Source organism: Saccopteryx bilineata, chromosome 1 (genome assembly GCF_036850765.1).
Source record: "Saccopteryx bilineata isolate mSacBil1 chromosome 1, mSacBil1_pri_phased_curated, whole genome shotgun sequence".
In the NCBI taxonomy this organism is placed as follows: Eukaryota; Metazoa; Chordata; class Mammalia; order Chiroptera; family Emballonuridae; genus Saccopteryx; species Saccopteryx bilineata.
Genome location: NC_089490.1, coordinates 190,565,730 through 190,587,321, shown reverse-complemented (window position 1 = coordinate 190,587,321; position 21,592 = coordinate 190,565,730). Strand labels below are relative to the sequence as shown.

The window sequence follows — 21,592 nt, the reverse complement described above, 5'->3', positions numbered from 1 at the left end:
AAAAAAAAAGAAAAGAAAAAGTACACAGAAGGCTATGAAATAAGATTAAAGAATATCTAATAATTTTCTATATGTTTATATAAATTTTTATACTTACCAGTTTATTATGGAAGGTTTAACTATTAAAAAATATGATGTAGTCTCTTGCCCACTATGAAGAAGGTTGAGAAAGAGTCTAATCCTTGTTATGCCATTTTTCCCAAAGAATGATTCTGATCATTTTAAAAGAAGGTGTTAGAATTATGAAACTCCTAATAGTAGATATCCTGTTAGAAATTTAAAAAATAATTCAAATTTAATCATATTTGACAAGTCATTAGATTGTTATTTATTCCTAGTTTATGTGGCACAGAGTATAAAGAGAAAAGCTAGAATTATAACATCAAAAACTTAGTGACTAGATGCAAATTCTACTTAATCTGTTGTAAATTTTACAAAGGTAAGGTTAAAAGATTTTATCTAGCAATATACATATATATACACACATATATATATATACAATGAAAGAAAAATATTCCATTATAATAGCAGCAAAAAATAGAACAGTAAAGACCAATTTCTCCAACATCTGCACCTGTCTCATATTCTGTTGGTGATACTTTTTGCATAAAGATTCGTAACTGTTAAATTTTCATTATACCAGACATGCATTTGTCTTGTTTAACAATTACTTTTTATCTTGAATCCCACCTTGCCTGAGAGCTGAGGGCTGACACTGACTGAGTTCACGCTAGGTTCCAGGCACTGGTTTAGACAGTGCCGTACAACAACTGCCCAAGAGAAGAAAAGGTGGAAAGAGGGCAGGCCATAAATAACGGATAAAATGATGGGAAGATACAGATGTGCCGTTCTCTCCTTTCAACTGACAAAGAATTAAAAGCAGTCATTTGCTTTGTTGTTTGTAGAGATGTCAACAGTATTTCAAAGATACAAGAAATTTCAAGGATCATCTCATTTAAACCCCTCGTTTTACAGGCAAGAACACAGGGCCAGGCTTGCCCAGTACTTTGTACAAAGGCCACTAAACCTAAACAGTAGGTGGCTCTGACTCCAAAGTCTTCCTTTCTTCTACCCCCAACAAGATGCTAAGTCACTGTTCAGGAACATTGTTTCCAAAAATGATGGAAAATTTAAGAAAGACTAAAAACCAAATAATGTTGAATTTTTGTTGATCTGGCAAATAGTGGTCTGAAATAAGAATGAAAATACATTGAATTCAATAGTAGGAGCATTTAATTTATGAAATATTCTTGTATAATTTTGAATATTAGTTAAAAATAATAAAATAATTAATTTTATTATGATTTTTCAAAACACTTCTTTTAGGTTTTCTATTTGAAGTGCACAGCTAGAAACAGTGAGACAAAAAAGATTCTGTCGGCTGGATTTTTTTTCTATCTGTGAGAGATAACCTGGGTCTTGAACAGATGATTGGTCTTCACATCATAGGCCTGGCATAACATAAACTGTGTTTAAACAACCACATTTTACAGCCCCTCTCATGCTCTTATCACTGCCTTTCTAAATATTATTTTATAAGTTCATGAAACATTGCCTCTTTTTCAAATTATGTTTCAAAAACCTTACTTTTAAATATTGTTCTCTTCCATGTAGTGATGACTGTATATCCACATGTTGGAAAAGAGATGGTTTATATCGAAAACGAATTTGCTTATTTCGTTCTGCACATCTCTCCTGGGAAAAAAGAGAAACAACAATCTTTGGTTAAAATCCAAATATTCTTCTTTATTCCATTTACTGATGGAAATTTTTTTGTTGTTGTTAGTTTTTTTCAGCAGTCTATATTAACTTTTTTTTTTTGTATTTTCTGAAGCTAGAAACGGGGAGAGACAGTCAGACAGACTCCCGCCATGCCCACCCGGCATGCCCACCAGGGGGCGATGCTCTGCCCACCAGGGGGCGATGCTCTGCCCCTCTGGGGCATCGCTCTGTTGCGACCAGAGCCACTCTAGCGCCTGGGGCAGAGGCCAAGGAGCCATCCCCAGCGCCTGGGCCATCTTTGCTCCAATGGAGCCTCGCTGCGGGAGGGGAAAAGAGAGAGAGGAAGGAGAGGGGGAGGGGTGGAGAAGCAGATGGGCGCTTCTCCTGTGTGCCCTGGCCAGGAATCGAACCCAGGACTTCTGCACGCCAGGCCGACGCTCTATCACTGAGCCAACTGGCCAGGGCCTATATTAACATTTTTTAATTTAAACAAACTATTTCATTCTTAGACTTTTCCTTGTAAGAATACACTGGGGAACAATTTTTTTTTTTCACTTTCTGTTGCATGAGGTTTTAGAACTGTTTCTATATATTTCTGCATCACTGATTCCAAATCTGAAATCCGTTTTGGTGCATGCTCTAGTTTTTATGCAATTTTAATTTCTTTTTGTTACAGTTAATGGCATGCATTGTTTTTTAAATTGGAGTTAAAGGGCAACACTCTTGGATTGAACATAACCACAAGGCAATTAATGTTTTACAAACATAACTTTTACATAATTGTAGTTGTTTTTAAATGTAAAAAATTATTATCTGATAAAAACACCCTCTTATTTTGTTTTAAGATTGAATCATGGCTTCTTCGAGTAGGCGTAAATGTAAGAATAGTCCTGACACCTTCTGCTATATATGTGGCTGTTACACACTTCAACGTCAAAGGCGCAATATTTCATCATTTGTGACATGTGCATATATTGTTTATTTTCAAGTTCCCCTTGGCGGTCAAGACAAGAATTGGGTTCCTCATATTGTGTGTCGTAATTGTGAGGAAATGCTTCATGACTGGACAAAAGGAAAATGCAAAGAAATGCCTTTTGGTATTCCCATGGTTTGGCGTGACCCTAAGGACCACAGCAGTGGCTGTTATTCTTGTCTGATCCATACAAAGGGCATCGGCAAGGAAAAACAGCATATGCTCACATATCTTAATATTCCTTCAGCAATACGACCTATCCCACACTCTGAGACACTCCCTGTTCCAGTTTTCAATGGTTTTATTTCTTCTAAGGACAAAGAAAGTGAACATGGTGATAGTGTATTTTGATAAGATGCATGAGGAAATGGTTGTAGAATCTGAAGGGTCTTCTTCTGATGCCAAGCAGTTATTAATCCCTCAGCAGTTTAGCCAACCCGAATTGAATGACTTAGTAAGAGATTTGGGCCTATCAAAGAAAGCAGCTAAGTTATTACCCTCTAGGCTTTAAGAAAAGAATGCACTTCACTGGTGCAGCTAAAGTATCCCATTTCAGGAAGTGTGAACAAATTTTTGTGGACTTTTTTTCCAAAGACAAAAACTTTATTTACTGTCATGATATCAGTAGTCTTCTCAGCCAGCTAGTTGTTACCACTTACAGTCCAACAGAATGGCGGCTATTTCTTAACAGCTCTAATCGGAGTCTGAAATGTGTTCTCCTACACAACGGTAATGTTTATGCAGTGGTTCCAGTTGGTTATTCAACACATCTGCAAGAAGATTATAATGACATAAAAATTGTCCTCAACTTTCTGAAGTATGAGGAGCATAACTGGATCATTTGTGTGGATCTTAAAATGGTTAAGTTCCTGCTAGGACAACAGAGAGGTTTCACGAAGTATCCTTGCTTTCTGTGTTTGTGGGACAGCCAAGCTCGGGAGAAAATCTGGACACAGAAGGAGTGGCTGAAACATGAAGCTCTGGAAGTAGGGATGCAGAATATTGTAAATGAACCTGTAGTTAATCGAGACAGGATCATTTTTCCCCTACTTCACATCAAACTTGGCTTAATGAAGCGTTTGTTCAGGCTTTGAATAGAGAAAGTGAATGATTTCAATATATTATTTCAGCTTTTCCTGCCTTGTCTTTTGAGAAGATAAAAGCAGGTATATTTGATGGACCTCAAATTCGAACCCTCATATGTGACAAAGAATTTGCCAGGAAGATGAATAAGGAGGAGAAAGCAGCATGGCAGTCTTTTGTGGCAGTTACAAAGAACTTCCTTGGCAACAAAAAAGCAGAAAACTATGAACTTCTGGTTCAAAGGATGCTGTTGGCTTTCCGCAACATTGGATGTAACATGAGCATTAAGATTCACTTCCTGAACAGTCACCTTGATAAGTTTCCCGAAAATCTTGGAGCTGTTAGTAATGATCAGACTACTGCTGGAGCATCAAATGAGATTGTCCTCACCAAGTACACAAATGCAAGAGCTACAAATGCAATTTTTTTGCCTGAATAGAATTTAAATAAGTTTTGCGCAAATTTTATAATTAAAATAAGTGTTTTAATATGTTCTATTTCAAAATTGTAGACAAATTCTGATGCAATCATATCTTTTAGTGTATTTACTGCATTATATAAATTATTATATTTTCACAAAGATGATGCCCAAGAAGACATTCTACTTCATTATGTTAAACTAAATGTTGAAAATTTTACAATAAGAAGAAAACCTAAAATCTTGAATTGCAAAATAAAAACTGTAGCTTACAGAGAAAAACTAATGTCATATTTGAGATCAGCATACTCAAATTAGGTAAGAACAAGTGTTTTTGTGGATGCAACAAAAATTTTGTTCCTCAGTGTAATTGAACAAGCTTGACCACGTGGTGGCGCAGTGCATAGAGCTTTGGACAGGGACATGGAGGACTCAAGTTCAAAAGCCCGAGGTCGCCGGCTTGAGCGCAAGCTCATTCGTATTGAGAATGGGCTTACCAGCTTGAGCACAGGGTCACTGGCTCGAGCATGGGATCATAGATATGACTGACCCCATGGTTGCTGGCTTGAGCCCAAGGTCGCTGGCTTGAGCAAGGGGTCACTTGCTCTGTTATAGCCCCCCAGTCAAGACACATATAAGAAAGCAATCAATGAATGAACAACTATGATGCTGCAACAAAGAATTGATGCTTCTCATCTCTCTCCCTTCCTGTGTTTCCCTATCTATCCCTCTCTCTGACTCTCTCTCTGTCTCTGACAAAAAAAAAAAAAAAAAAAGAAGAATTGAACAAAAGTGTTGAGATACAAAAGAGCTTTAATTAAGGAAGTATTTTCATGAACTCCATCTTAGCAAATTAGGCTAGTGTTGTACCAACTACAGGTGTCTTCCCCCATCTGCCCAAGCTGTGTTCCAAGACCCCAGTGGACGTCTGCTACTGCAGGTAGTGCTAAGTCCATAGACAATGTTTATTCCTTTCCAAACATACCTGTGATAATGTTTAAGTTATAAATTAGGCACAGTAAAAGATTAACAACAGTAACTAATAATAAAATAGAACAATTATAACAACAGACTGGAATAAAAGGTATGTGAATGTGGCATTATTAAGTAAAATAAGGATTACTTAAATGCAATACTGGACAGTTGAGTGGATGACTGAGCTGGTCCTAAGTGGCTAACGGGAAGGAACCACGTACAGCATAGAGATGCCGGGCAGAGGGAGATGCACATGCTGATCCTGACGAACCTGGATGGCACAAGGTTGCATCACGCTACTCAGAACAGTGTGTGATTTCAAACTTATAAAATGTTTATGTCTGGAATTTTCCATTTAATATTTTCAGACTGTGGTTGACAATGGATAACTGAAACTGTGAAAACTGAAACTGAAAATAAGGGGAAGGGATACTGTATAATTTTCCTCTCCCTTTCTATTTAATCAAAACATAAATGAAGTTTTTAGTGTTTTCCTAACTACTAATTTTCCTCAGAATACATTATTCTTTCTCTTCCCATATTCGTTAATTCCTATACTAAATTAAACCTGTCTCGTTTCTTCTTAAATAGTAAAAAGTATAGAATTGAACCAGTGAGCCAATATTTTACTTAATGAAAAAAGATTTGGATAATCTCCTTAAAAATAAAAATCAGATGACCTGTAGCATTATTAAAAACAAACATTTAAAATTACTCTGACTGCTATCTGAAAATTATATTATATACTTATTTATGGAAACATCATTAAAATACATCTCCAACATAGACATATAATTATTTTTAAAACTGCAGGCTTATTTAAATGCATTTATCCTCAGTAGTGAAGCTCCTCTTCCAGGTCTGCGACCCTGTATTTTGAGGCTCTGTTGTTAGTTGCATACGTTTTTAGGATTGTTGTATCATTTTGGTGATTTGACACTTTTATAAAGATACAACATCTTCCTTGATCCCTGGTCAATTTTTTTTCTCTGAAATCTACTTTGATATTACTATACATACTACAGATTTCCTTTTATTAGTGTCTGCATAGAATGTCTTTTTCTGTCTTTTATTTTTAACCTATCTATAGCATTGTATTTGAACTAAGTATAGACAACAATTCATTGCATGGTGTTTTTGAATCCATTCTGACAAATTGCATCTCAATTGGTATATCTTGGCTATTTATATTCATTTAATGTAAATAATGACACATTTGGGGTTACATGTACCATTTTGTTGGGGTTTTTTTCCTGTTTGTTCACTGTTTTTTGCCCCCTTGTTTCCATTGTCCACTGCCTTTGGGCTCTCATCACTTTCTTTAGTAGACAGAAGTGTCAGTAAAAATTTATAATATTGAAAGTTAAAAAATTGATACCCTCATCAGATTTGGTTTGGTAAACAAATTTTAAGTAATTATATTAGACAGATATTATTTTCCTAACATATTTAATATTTACTTACAAAGTAAAGAAATACTCACATTAGTTTCTCCTGGTTCACACATCTTTACCCAAAAAATGTCCTCCAAGAGCAAGTCTATAGGTTTATCTTTGTAGAATATTAAAAAAAAACGTATGAAGTCAGTTAGGTCCTCAGATTTAAATAGCTTTCCTGTGGAGAAAAAGTAAACAAAGCCAAATAACTCTTGAGTATTTATTCTATATATATATTACAATATAACCCTTGTATATAGTTGTTCATTCTGTTAGCATGAAAAAAAGCAAAAAATTATTAAAAGTTAACATATCTTATTCCTTAGAAATAAAGTTTAAAGCATTAATGAAGTTGAAGAATAATAAAGCAAAATAGTATGTCTGCTTACGGATTACAGCTTCTAGGGGGAGAGAGTGTGAAGCCTGTTGAGAATAGCTAATATGCTCAGGAAATCAATGCTGATAACTCATTAAAGAATCAACTGTCTAAACAAAGTGAAATCTATGTAAGTAAAATCTAAAGTAAAGGAGCTATAATCTTTTACTTAATTATCCAGAAACTGTGATTTGTAACCTGACTTTTGTAGTACCAGTCTACCACGTTTTTACTTAGAGTAATTTTGATTAGTATACAGTATTATTTCAATATTTGAACATTATTTTTATAAGAATGTTATTTTTTTATACTTACAATTCTTACAACTTTGCCATATTTTAAAGTATAATTTCGGGATGACATCAGAGTAATGGTGGGGTAGGAAGCGATACCAATAAATCTCCCCCAAAACTCAACAAGATCTTCAACCAGAAACAGAAAAACCTATCCTTGGAGCCTCCAGATGTTTCGCAATACACCCAAAGGTATGGTCGAGCGAAAAATTGGCTAAATATATAACCAAACCCCGAAGGAAATAGGGAGTAAGAAATGCTCCGCCTTCCTCACTAACCTAAACAGGGCGGCTATCTCTGGGAACTGAGAATATAGAAACTAAGGCGGGCAAAGGGGGTGAATAGATCCAGGCCGCAGCACAAACGGCCGAACCAGGCTGTGGCACGGAGATCCAAACCGAGGAAAAACTGTTCCTGTGGCAACCCGGGCAATACAAGCTAACACTCGCACCAAACCCAGATAAAGAAAGACAAGTGGGGCAGCCATTTTCCCTGATCCCCTGGTTGGTGCACACAGATAGTGGGTGAGAGATTTCTTCCAAAGCCCTGGGAGTGGGCGCCCATGTTATCCCACAAAGAGGCAGAGTCAGAGGCCTTTGTGTGGGCCGAAAGCGGAATCTCCAGACCGCCCCAGCACCCTGAAAAAGCTGCGCAGGGGGAGGGAGTGAGAACTAATTCCAATGCTGGAACTTTTCCGTGTGGGTGGGGGTTTCACTCAGAGGTTGAGGCGGCCGGACTGATATCCTGGTCTGCACATGCAGATAGTGAGCGAGAGATTCCTCCGAGTGCCTCGGCAGTGTGCGCCCATGTTATCCCACAGAGGGGCAGAGTCAGAGGCCTTTGTGTGGGCCCAAAGCGGAATCTCGGGCCGCGCCTTGAAAAAGCCACGCACGGGGACGGAGCGAGGGCCAATTCCAACGCTGGAACTTTTCTGTGCGGGTGGAGGTTTCACTTAGACTGTGAAACTTCCGGCCTGATATCCTGGTCTGCGCGCGCAGATAGTGAGCGAGAGTTTCCTCCAGGCGCCCCGGGAGTGGGCGCCACCCGTGTTACCGGACAGAATGGCAGAGCCAGAGGTCTTTGAGTGGGCAGAAACCCCACCTGATTATGCTAGCAGCTCTGATTGACTGAGCCTTACCCAGAGCCCTGTGCTGAGTGGGAATAGAGTGGGGAGTGGCCAGCTCTTTGAGGCTCTTAATATCCAGGCAGAGGCAGCAGCAACCCCATACCTGGATTATCAGGCTACTAATTGAGGAAGGAAAGACTAGGAGAAAGGCTCCAAGAACATGGACTCTCTCACTGGCGGAGCCTATAAATGCTAATGAGCCTCGACTGCCAATGAGATTAAAGCACAATACATGACATCGCCATAGAGACTTATCAACAGCAAACCTCTACCTGAGCGGGCCAAAGGGGCAGAACCCGGGGTACAGAGTCACCGACCAGGAAGAGGGAGAGAAAAGAAAAAGAAAGAAGATAACCTCTCAAAATCAAGAATAATCTGCAGACTTTATAACCTATCCCATTTTATTATATTTGTTCGTTTGTTTCTCTTATCTTCATTCTTGATTTTTTTTTTTTCATCCTCCAATTTGGTCGATTAACTCTCTGCCGGTCTTACTCTCTTCTCTCCTTCAACTACACTACCCATAAGTGTTACATCTCCCATTATCTTTTCTTTCCTCTTCCTTTCTCTCGATGAGGGTTGCACTCCAAAACCCTTAACTCTCTCTCTCTCTTTTTATTTTTTCTTCTTTTAGTGGTTCCCTCTTTTTTTTCTCTCTCTCTCTCTTTCTTTTCTCCCTCTATATTAGTTTCTTCCTTTCTCCTTTACATCTCCTCTCATTCAAACCTCAATAATGAACAAATTATCTTATCTGGGACTCAAACTTATGTTTGTGGCATTTTGGGGGGTTTTTACTTCACCTTTTTAACTCACTAGCAGTGCTCCCATCCCTGGCTCTCCATTTTATCTAGTTCTTGTTCCACTAAATACAATAGTAATTTTTTAATTTGTCCCCCCATTTTCCTGTTTCCCTCTTATTCCTCTCATCATAATTCTTAGTCAACCAACACCTAAAAGCAAATCATTTTATTCTTGACCCAAATTTTTCCTTATTTGCTTTTTGTGGGTCCATACCCCCTTCTTTTTTATTTTTATTTTTTCTCCTTTATTACTTTTCCCCAATTCAGGCCTTCCATTACAGGCATTGTTTGTTCTATTTAATACAATATAATTCACAGTTCACCACAAGATTTTCTCAAGAAAGAGGGGAGAGAAGAGGAGAGGTAAAAAGGAGGGGGGGAATAATTTCCTTTTTTTAATTTTAATTTTATTTTATTTTTCTTTATTTCATTAAATTTTTTTTAAAAAAAACTCTTTTTTATTTTTTATTTTTTAACTTTTTATTCTTTATTAAATCTCATTAGTACTATCAACAAAACCACCCTCAGATGCCATTAAGGAAGAGAAAATCGAATATCATGGATACAAAAGAAAGAGAGGTAACACAGCTAGATGAGGAAAAATCTGTGGAGAAAAAATTTAATATATTGGAAACCTTGGAGCTAAATGACAGATAATTCAAGATAGAAATCCTAAAAATCCTCTGAGATATAGAAGAAAACACAGAAAGGCAATTTAGGGAGCTCAGAAAACAACTCAATGAACACAAAGAATATATGTCCAAGGAAATTGAAACTATAAAAACAAATCAAAGAGAGATGAAAAATTCAATTTACGAGCTGAAAAATGAGGTAACAAGCTTAGCTAATAGAACAGGCCAGATCGAAGAGAGGATTAGTGAAATAGAAGACAAGCAACTTGAGACACAACAGAGAGAAGAAGAAAGAGACTCAAAAATTAAAAAAAATGAGATAGCCCTACAAGAATTATCTGACTCCATCAAAAAGAATAACATAAGAATAATAGGTATATCAGAGGGAGAAGAGAGAGAAAATGGAATGAAGAACATAAACAAATAATAGATGAGAACTTCCCAAGCCTGTGGAAAGAACTAAAGCCTCAAATTCAAGAAGCAAACAGAACTCCGAGTTTTCTTAACCCCAACAAACCTACTCCAAGGCACATCATAATGAAATTGGCACAAACCAATGACAAAGAAAAAATTCTCAAGGCAGCCAGGGAAAAGAAGAATACAACATATAAAGGAAGGCCCATTAGATTATCATCAGATTTCTCAGCAGAAACTCTACAAGCTAGAAGAGAGTGGACCCCAATATTTAAAGTCCTGAAAGAGAGGAACTTTCAGCCATGAATACTATACCCATCAAAGCTATCCTTCAAATATGAATAAAAACATTCACAGATACAGAAAAGATGAGGGAATTTATCATCAGAAAACCCCCACTCCATGAATTACTAAAGGGGGTTCTCTAATCAGATAGAAAGAACAAAAAAAAAACAAAGCCACAAGTAAAAGCTCCAAGAAGAACACAATAAAACCAAATTTAAACTGTGACAACAACAAAAAGAAAGGGGGAGAGAGGATGGAGATTAACAGTAGCAAAGGACGATGGAGTGCAAAAGTACTCACAAAATAGTGCTCTATAGTGAACAGGGTAGGAACCTTTTCAATTACTTAAAGGTTACCACCATTGAAAAAACCACCACAGAAGCACATGAGATAAAAAAGATAGCAACAGTGGAAAGATGTATGGAATACAACCAAATAAAAACAAAAGATAGAAAAACGAAAGAGAAGGATCAAACAAGACACAAAACTAACAGAAAGCAAGATATAAAATGGCAATAGGGAACTCACAAGTGTCAATAATTACACTAAATGTAAACGGATTAAACTCACCAATAAAAAGGCACAGAGTAGCAGAATGGATTAAAAAAGAAAATCCAACTGTATGCTGCCTACAGAAAACTCATCTAAGTAACAAGGATAAAAACAAATTCAAAGTGAAAGGCTGGAAAACAATACTCCAAGCAAATAACATCCAAAAAAAAGCAGGTGTAGCAATACTCATATCTGATAATGCTGACTACAAGACAGAAAAAGTACTCAGAGACAAAAATGGCCATTTCATAATGGCTAAGGGGACACTGAATCAAGAAGACCTAACAATTCTTAATATATATGCACCAAACCAAGGAGCACCAAAATATATAAGACAGCTACTTATTGACCTTAAAACAAAAACTGACAAAAATACAATCATACTTGGAGACCTCAATACACCGCTGACGGCTCTAGATCGGTCATCCAAACAGAGAATCAACAAAGATACTGTGGCCTTAAACAAAACGCTAGAGCACCTGGATATGATAGACATCTACAGGACATTTCATCCCAAAGTGACTGAGTATACATTTTCTCCAGTGTACATGGATCATTCTCAAGAATTGACCATATGTTGGGCCACAAAAACAACATCAGCAAATTTAGAAAAATCGAAGTTGTACGAAGCATATTTTCTGATCATAAAGCCTTGAAACTAGAATTCAACTGCAAAAAAGAGGATAAAAATTCCACAAAAATGTGGAAACTAAACAACATACTTTTAAAAAATGAATGGGTCAAAGAAGAAATAAGTGCAGAGATCAAAAGATATATACAGACTAATGAAAATGACAATACGACATATCAGAATCTATGGGATGCAGCAAAAGCAATGATAAGAGGGAAGTTCCTATCACTTCAGGCATATATGAACAAACAAGAGAGAACCCAAGTAAGCCACTTAACTTCACACCTTAAGGAACTAGAAAAAGAAGAACAAAGACAACCCAAAACCAGCCAAAGAAAGGAGATAATAAAAATCAGAGCAGAAATAAATGAAATAGAGAACAGAAAAACTATAGAAAAAATTAATAAAACAAGGAGGTGGTTCTTTGAAAAGATCAACAAAATTGATGAACCCTTGGCAAGACTTACCAAGGAAAAAAGAGAAAGGACTCATATAAACAAAATCCAAAATGAAAGAGGAGAAATCACCACGGACACCGTAGACATACAAGGAATTATTGTAGAATACTATGAAAAACTTTATGCCACTAAATTCAACAACCTAGAAGAAATGGATAAATTCCTAGAACAATACAACCTTCCTAGACTGAGTCATGAAGAAGCAGAAAGCCTAAACAGACCTATTAGTAGAGAAGAAATAGAAAAAACCATTAAAAACCTCCCTAAAAATAAAATTCCAGGCCCTGACAGCTATACCAACAAATTTTATCAAACATTCAAAGAAGATTTGGTTCCTATTCTACTCAAAGTCTTCCAAAAAATTGAAGAAGAAGCAATACTTCCAAACACATTTTATGAGGCCAACATAACCCTCATACCAAAACCAGGCAAGGATGGCACAAAAAAAGAAAACTACAGACCAATATCTCTAATGAATACAGATGCTAAAATACTAAAGAAAATACTAGCAAATCGAATACAACAAAATATTAAAAAAATCATACATCATGATCAAGTGGGATTTATCCCAGAATCTCAAGGATGGTTCAACATACGTAAAACAGTTAACGTAATACACCATATCAACAAAACAAAGAAGAAAAACTACATGATCTTATCAATAGATGCAGAAAAGGTTTTCAATAAAATACAACACAATTTTATGTTTAAGACACTCAACAAAATGGGTATAGAAGGAAAATATCTCAACATGATAAAGGCCATATATGATAAACCATCAGCTAACATCATATTAAATGGCACTAAACTGAAGGCTTTCCCTCTAAATCAGGAACAAGACAGGGTTGTCCACTCTCTCCACTGTTATTTAATGTGGTACTAGAGGTTCTAGCCAGAGCAATCAGACAAGACAAAGAAATAAAAGGCATCCATATCGGAAAAGAAGAAGTAAAGGTATCACTTTTTGCAGATGATATGATCCTACACATCGAATACCCCCAAAGACTCCACAAAAAGACTACTAGAAACAATAAGCCAATACAGTAAGGTCGCAGGATACAAAATTAACATACAGAAGTCAATAGCCTTTCTATATGCCAACAATGAAACAATTGAGAACGAACTCAAAAGAATAATCCCCTTCACGATTGCAACAAAAATAAAATAAAATACTTAGGAATAAACATAACAAAGAATGTAAAGGACTTATATAATGAAAACTATAAAAAAATTGTTAAGGGAAATCGAAAAAGATATAATGAAATGGAAGAATATACCTTGTTCTTGGTTAGGAAGAATAAATATAATCAAGATGGCCATATTACCCAAAGCAATATACAAATTTAATGCAATTCCCATCAAAATTCCAATGACATTTTTTAAAGAAATAGAGCAAAAAATCATCAGATTTATATGGAACTATAAAAAACCCCGAATAGCCAAAGCAATCCTAAAGAAAAAGAATGAAGCTGGGGGCATTACAATACCTGACTTCAAACTCTATTATAGGGCCACGACAATCAAAACAGCATGGTATTGGCAGAAAAAATAGACACTCAGACCAATGGAACAGAATAGAAAGTCCAGAAATAAGACCACATATATATAGTCAAATAATTTTTGATAAAGGGGCCAACAACACATAATGGAGAAAAGAAAGCCTCTTCAATAAATGGTGCTGGGAAAACTGGAAAGCCACATGCAAAAGAATGAAACTGGACTACAGTCTCTCCCCCTGTACAAAAATTAACTCAAAATGGATCAAAGATCTAAACATAAGACCTGAAACAATTAAGTACATAGAAGAAGACATAGGTACTCAACTCATGGACCTGGGTTTTAAAGAACATTTTATGAATTTGACTCCAAAGGCAAGAGAAGTGAAGGCAAAAATTAATGAATGGGACTACATCAAACTAAGAAGTTTTTGCTCAGCAAGAGAAACTGATAACAAAATAAACAGAAAGCCAGCTAAATGGGAAATGATATTTTCAAACAACAGCTCAGATAAGGGCCTAATATCCAAAATATACAAAGAACTCATAAAACTCAACAACAAACAAACAATCCAATAAAAAAATGGGAAGAGGACATGAACAGACACTTCTCTCAGGAAGAAATACAAATGGCCAACAGATATATGAAAAGATGCTCATCTTCTTTAGTTATTAGAGAATTGCAAATCAAAACTGCAATGAGATACCACCTCACACCTGTTAGATTAGCTATTATCAACAAGACAGGTAATAGCAAATGTTGGAGAGGCTGTGGAGAAAAAGGTACCCTCATACACTATTGGTGGGAGTGTAAAGTAGTACAATCATTATGGAAGAAAGTATGGTGGTTCCTCAAAAAACTGAAAATAGAACTACCTTATGACCCAGCAATCCCTCTACTGGGTATATACCCCCAAAACTCAGAAATATTGATACGTAAAGACACATGCAGCCCCATGTTCATTGCAGCATTGTTCACAGTGGCCAGGACATGGAAACAACCAAAATGTCCGTCAATAAATGACTGGATAAAGAAAATGTGGCACATATACACTATAGAATACTACTCAGCCATAAGAAGTGATGACATCGGATCATTTACAGCAAAATGGTGGGATCTTGATAACATTATGTGAAGTGAAATAAGTAAATCAGAAAAAACCAGGAACTGCATTATTCCATACGTAGGTGGGACATAAAAGTGAAACTAAGAGACATTGATAAGAGTGTGGTGGTTACAGGGGGAGGGGAGAGAGGGAGAGGGAAAGGGGGAGGGGGAGGGGCACAAAGAAAACTAGATAGAAGGTGACAGAGGACAATCTGACTTTGGGTGATGGGTATGCAACATAATTGAACAACAAGATAACCTGGATTTATTACCTTTGAATATATGTATCCTGATTTATTGATGTCACCCCATTAAAAAAATAAAATTATTTAAAAAATAATAATAAAGTATAATTTCATTACATCCAATTACTTTTTTTTAATACATTGCATCTTTAATTTTAAAATGAAGCTGAAGTTATAAGATTCAGAGAAATGTTCACTTGAAATAAAGTAAAATACAGCAAGCCACTTAATGAGCATGACAGCCAGCATGCCGCATTTTTCACTAGCACTTGAGCCTATCTAGGTCACTCAGTCAAATCAAACTGAATGTTATATAGTAACCCAGGCAAGTTATTCAGTGACAATTTCATAGTTATGCTTTCCTTATCTTCTCTTAGCAGAATGTAAAATCCTATTTAGCAGCTTATATTTTTGGTAAATATTGAGTAAAGAACTATTACTATGATAAAAAGAAATAAAGCTTTTATAAAGTTAAGCTTAAAGAAGACTTCAGCATCACACATAGTATAGTGCCCCTTGTTTGATGTGCTCTTGTGATCAGAAAGTCAATGTTCTCCAGCCTCCTTATGCCTTGACTTTGCTGAGAAAGAAGAAAAGAATTTAAAATTCTCAAAGTAGTATGCCATCAAATTAATTCCTCGCAAGATTCTCACAGGTATTACTGTTACCTATAATTTTTCTTCCCATTTTAGCCAAAGCTGAGCCAAAACCTTCAGGACCTTAAAATTGAACTCCATACCACCTGAGAGAAAATTTGGGAAAGAATGTAGTCAAGGAAGTATATGAAGAACAGATGGATTTTACCAGCAACCAGGGAGATGCTTTACACTCCTCCCAACAGCAAGGACAACCTCTGATAGCTAAAATCAAATGTTCTCGAGCACACGGGGAAGTAGGAGGTCATCTACACTGCCAGATGGCCTCGCAGAATGGCTGTACAGCTTCGTGACCCTTCTCCAGGGGACACATAAGTCACGTCATTTCTTTGTGCCCACAGAGCGCTGCACGCCATCGAGGTCCACCACTCCAGTAATGGGTGAGTCAGATAGAGTCTTATGTAGCAAGCACTTAGGCACCACTAAGAATGAACTAAATGAACAGAAAGCAACATGCTGGCAGTTTTAACATTTCGTTCGGAAGACAAAAATGTAAGGAATAGGAATAGGCTTAGCACATCACCACTTATGTAGATTCTAAACAGGTACGAACATATAATTCATATATTTTAGTATTTTTTATAATATCAGCTTTGGAACACAGAAAATTGCAGAACATCAAATTATTATATCCTAAGTTAAAATTCCTTTCTCTACAACTGTTTTTTCTTTGCAGTTCAGTATCTTTCTATGTAAGATTGAGTGAAGTTCATCTTAGTTACAGAGCTCACATTTGTGCCACACACAGCAAGCATTTAACAAGGGGGGATGGCCTATGTTTTTATAACATATGTGCATATATGTCAATCTGCTTATTTATATTGTTCATCCAGTAAAATATTTGGTTTAAAAATACATTACCTGAAATTCAGATTCTTGACTCTGATTTTACTATTGAAGTAATTATCTCTTTGTAGAAATCATGCCATTTCTTTTCACTTGGTAACAAACTCTTTGATAAGTTCTTAAGAACCTGTAAGGTTATTGTATGCTACAATGCTGGACCCCACAAAATAGATCCATTGCTTACCTATGAGTCCAAGAATTGAAAACTCAATATAAAACCAATTCTTTGAAGTGATACTATGTACAAAGTCTGTGATTTTTGTAAAGTACATCTGTTTAGCTATGATATCATCTTCTAGCTGGAAAATAAAAACAAACAATACAAAAAGGCATTAGTACTTTTGATCCTTCCATTGAATAAGTTACATTAGCTTTAAAACTGAAACAAATTTCAATAGACTATACTGAGAATGTATTTATGAGGTCATAATGTATTTATGAGGTGTTTACTGTTGGTCAAATTTCATTTTCTGATCCTAAGACCAGAGATGATCTATTTCTTTCTAAATGCTAACGTGTAAAATTCACTCTACCCCCTCCTTGGGGAAGTCTGTTTATCTGACTCCATTTTCATCCTCACAAATACTTCAGTTTCTGGTTGAAGACTGGCCAGCTTTATGCTGAGATGACAAGTGTCACGTTCTATCATCAGATATTATGGTAGACAAGAGGCTGGTTAGAGTGATGGTGCCGGTAAGCCCCCAAATATTTCTCCATAAGAAAGGGGGGAAGGGAAACTTGATTTTTCTTTCTGAATGTAACTTATATTATGCACAATCTAGACTCAGAGAGTGCCCTAAATGATCTAGTAGAAGAATTTGGAAGTCCTCAGGCACATTACCAGTGCACAAAATAGAATTGTGCTGTTTCTAAGAGTACATTGGCTGGATTTCATTTTTTAATTTCATTGTCACTAACTAAGGAATTGAAAGAATTTTTATTCTCTTCCAATAGAAGACAAGACCCTGTGTCAGACCTTCTCCTTACTCTCTCTGTTCTCCAATGATATTCTTCAAACTCTTCTCACACTGCAGTGTCTCATGTAGTGGGTATACAGTTACTATTGGGGGACATAACATTCTTATTTATCTATATGCAGGCGCTTAGGGGGTGCAAACTATATAATTGATTTATTTCACAAATACAGTATAGGCACTGTAGAACTAGGTTACTCATAAAGTCCAAAGCAATGTAGGGTAGCAGTGATAAGCCTAGACACTAGCTGGCATTAAATAAGTGCTTGAATTATGTTTATTTAATGCAATAAACTGTGGGCAGAGAAATGTAGGTGGTACCATTTCTATTTTTTTTCTAAGTTGGTAAATTCTTTTCAGTTTGCTTCAGGTAACTATAATTTCTTCTGATAATAGTGACCCCAAGAAGACTAATATATAGTCAGTTTTAAGCTTCATTTTGGTATTTTAAAATAGTGAGAATCTTCTATTTTCTGAGCACCAAGTAGAGTGGAGGGATGCATTAAGGAAGGAAGGAGTCAGAGGAGAGAAGGAGAATGTTAGACTCCCACTGTAAATTATGTTTGGACCAAGGTCATACCTGTAAATAATATGCGGCCTTGGGCTGGGCATACAGCATCAGAAAACAAAAATCCAAAGACTGTTTGATTTGCCAACTAAAGATAAATAATAAAATATGTTAATATTTGTTAATTTTGGTTAATTTTTGCTTATAAGAACACTTCAGTAATGAAAAACAAACTTTTTTTATACTTTGCTAATATAGAGCTCTATTTACATTAAATAAAATTGAAAATGTTATACTCAAAAGTTTCCCATCTTTATTTAGTGGACAGTGTCTGCCATTGCTAAACTAGGATACACAAAGCCTATTTATCTTAAATTTGGGTTTGTTAAATTTTGATTTATATAGAAAAGTTAATATTCTTTCATAGGTCTGGTTCAAATGAAAGCATAAAGAAACTTCATTCTAATGTAATGCTAAGCTGGGTACTCGGCCAGGGCCTGAAGGTATGAAGAGGAATACACAGTGCAGTTCTTGCCCTCCTGGGTCTCATAATCCAGCAAGAAAGACAGAAAAATCATACAACTAGAACACCTATGTAAGAGCCCTGTAGAGATACTGGTCACGATGGTTTACAGAGAGACAGGGAGCGAACACAGGAGGCTGCAGGACATCCAGTATAGAGGACAGTATTGCAAAGGAACAGAATGTGTGAAACAGCAGCCCCCTTAGATTTAGGGCACAGAGAGCTGATGGAAGAGATGCTACTGACAGGAAGGTTGGCAGAGACCAGATCATCAAGGACATTTTATGACACGCTGGAAAACTCTGGACTTGCTCTTATATGAAAAGACTCTTCTGCCTACAGTGTGGAAAATGAATTGGAGGAAAGGCTAGCCTAGAGTAGGGTTAGGGAAAGCAAATGGATCTGGAATGGCCTGAACTAAGTCCAAGGCAGAGAAATGGGGAGGAGAGGGATGATGTGGAGAGAAATTTCAAAAGAAAAATGATGATAGAGACATAAAGGGCAGAAGGAAAAACAAGGATCTAGAGCAGGGGTCCCCAATTTTTTTTACACAGGGGGCCAGTTCACTGTCCCTCAGACCGTTGGAGGGCCACATACAGTGCTCCTCTCACTGACCACCAATGAAAGAGGTGCCCCTCCTGGAAGTGCAGCAGGGGCGGGGGCCAGATAAACGGCCTCAGGGGCCACATGCAGCCCGTGAGCCATAGTTTTGGGACACCTGATCTAAGGAGACTCCCAGTACTATGACTCTAAAAGCTAGGCTTAATGTGGGTCAATAACTAAAAGCAAAATAAAACCCTTAAAAGATTTCCAAGTCCTGGCTAGTATGCTCAGTGGATAGAGCATTGGCCTGGTGTATGGATATCCTGGGTTCAATTCTGGTCAGGACACACAAGAGAAATGACCATCTACTTTTCTCCCTTTCTCTCTCCCCCTTCTCTTTCTCTTCCCCTCCCGCAGCCAGTGGTTCGATTGGTTCAATCGTGGTCCTGGGCACTGAGGATAGCTTGGTTGGTCTGAGTGCATCAGAATCAGGTGCTGAAGATAGCTCAGATGAGCACTGGCCCCAGACAGGGGTTGCCAAGTGGATTCCGGTCAGGGGTGCATGCGGGAGCCTATCTCCCCTTTCCTCACTTAAAAAAAATTCTACATTCTGACACACCATTTATTATTTTAAAACAAAACAGATCTAATACATTTCCTGGGATAAGACCTTTTTTCTGAATTCTGGCACATCTTTTGCTTTATTAAGTTTTGAGATCCAAATTAGTACACTTCTTATAATATCTACTACCTTTATAACCAAACAATCCTTCGTATACATACACTGAACTTTAATTTTTCAAAATTCTTGCATAAATCCTATAGTTTACTCTTACAACAACTTTTCCAAATATGAAATGTAAATTTTATTATACACACACATAAAAGTTGGGGAAGCTAATTAAAAAAAAGGCTAAATTGCCTGACTAGAATGATCAATAAATAGAAAAACTGGGTCTAGAATCCAGGTGTAATGATTTATAACCCTAGGATTTTTTCTCCATTATGCTTTTTCTCATTACAGTCTGTAAACATGAATATAGATAGTCAGTGGTGTGCTGATGGTAAATGTTTATCAACTGTCTCTCTTTGAGGAAGAGGAGGTAAGCTCTGGTTTAGCTTTTGCCCATTTCTGTGGTGTAAATGCTCCTGATTTCACGTTACCAAATGATGTCACTGAACACAGATCTGGACATCAATGCATATAGTCAGCTCTTGCAAGTCTGTGGAGCTGGCTGTGTTTGGCAAAGGATCCAATTTGAAATAGGATCTGTATTTGAAATTAGATGCTGATTCCATCATTTCATCAAATGAAGTTAGCTATTTAAGGATACAATTTTCTAAATGTCATACCGCTTCAATTTTTGTGACTCCTTAGTTGATTGCTTGGCATGTAATGTGTCTGGATAAAAAAAGGCAGGTATTGAAATGACTTCTAAGGATCCAGACTTCAGTTGCCTCTTGAATCTATAAACAGAAGTAAATGGAGGCTTATAATTGAACATTTGATACACCAAAAATAACACAAATAGTTAAAAAAGAATTTCTTTATGCATATCTTCATAATATTTTTATTTGAATTATTTTACATGTTGATACATAATATCAATATCATAGAATTAATACTTTTTAGCCAAAGTATATCTTTTATAAAGTAGAGACAGACATGTCAAAAAATTAAAATACCAAATCCCACATCCTGGGATGTACTTATACTTCCAAAATCTAGCATATTGCATTCTCAGGCAATTCTATTTGCTAGGCATTCCCTTTCTCCTCTTTTCTGCTGGAAGAATCCCTACTTATACCCTTAGTCTTAGCTCAATTGTTTCCTTCTCAAGAAAGTCCTTCCTGATATCTGTAAGTACAGTGAAATACTTCCTCCTACAGGTTTTCATATTGTACCCCCACCACCGCCACGATAACATTAGCCCCTTGTGATTTGGTTTTTGCCAGTTTTATCGCCCACTGGAACATAAACATGTGGAAGGCTGGGACCATTCCACATTTTGCTTGATCAATAGCTTTATATCGGTTTATCTGCACACAGCAGGAGATCATAAGCAGGAGCAGTGAAAGTAACCTCCTATGGTAAGGAACAGAACAATGTTCTAAAGATAAGCTAGTAGGGGCCCTGGATGGGTGGCTCAGTGGACAGAGTGTCATCCTGGCACACTGAGGTCCCGGGTTTGAGACCTGGCCTCAGTCTCTGGTTAGGGCATGTACGAGAAGCGATCAATGAGTGCACAACTAAGTGGAACAAGAGGGTGCTTCTCCTCTCTCCCTTCCGCTCCCCCACTTCCTCTCTCTCTCTCAAGTCAATGAAAAAAAGGTTTAAAGATAAACTAGTAGGCCTCTCACAGAGACAATGAATTTCAGGGAGAACAGATATTATACCAATAAGATGAAAAATATGGACTGTATTAGGAAGATAACCTACACAATTGGGGGAAATTATAAGCTATAATTCATCAGAGCTTAGATAGAACTGCAGGCTCTTTCTGCAGAGATACACATTA

The 21,592-nt window shown here is 36.8% G+C and overlaps 1 protein-coding gene across 1 annotated transcript in view; it reads right to left on the bottom strand.

Moving 5' to 3' along the window:
* Positions 1-221: 221 nt before the first annotated feature.
* Positions 222-21,592, bottom strand: part of MGAT4D (MGAT4 family member D) — a 34,368-nt gene continuing 12,997 nt past the window's right edge. The window contains exons 6-11 of the mRNA XM_066253467.1: positions 20,427-20,540; positions 18,080-18,155; positions 16,710-16,824; positions 6,655-6,785; positions 1,588-1,695; positions 222-251 (exon numbers count right to left, since the gene is read on the bottom strand). Coding sequence (XP_066109564.1) covers positions 222-251; positions 1,588-1,695; positions 6,655-6,785; positions 16,710-16,824; positions 18,080-18,155; positions 20,427-20,540 — 574 coding nt within the window. The remainder of the gene's footprint in view (positions 252-1,587; positions 1,696-6,654; positions 6,786-16,709; positions 16,825-18,079; positions 18,156-20,426; positions 20,541-21,592) is intronic.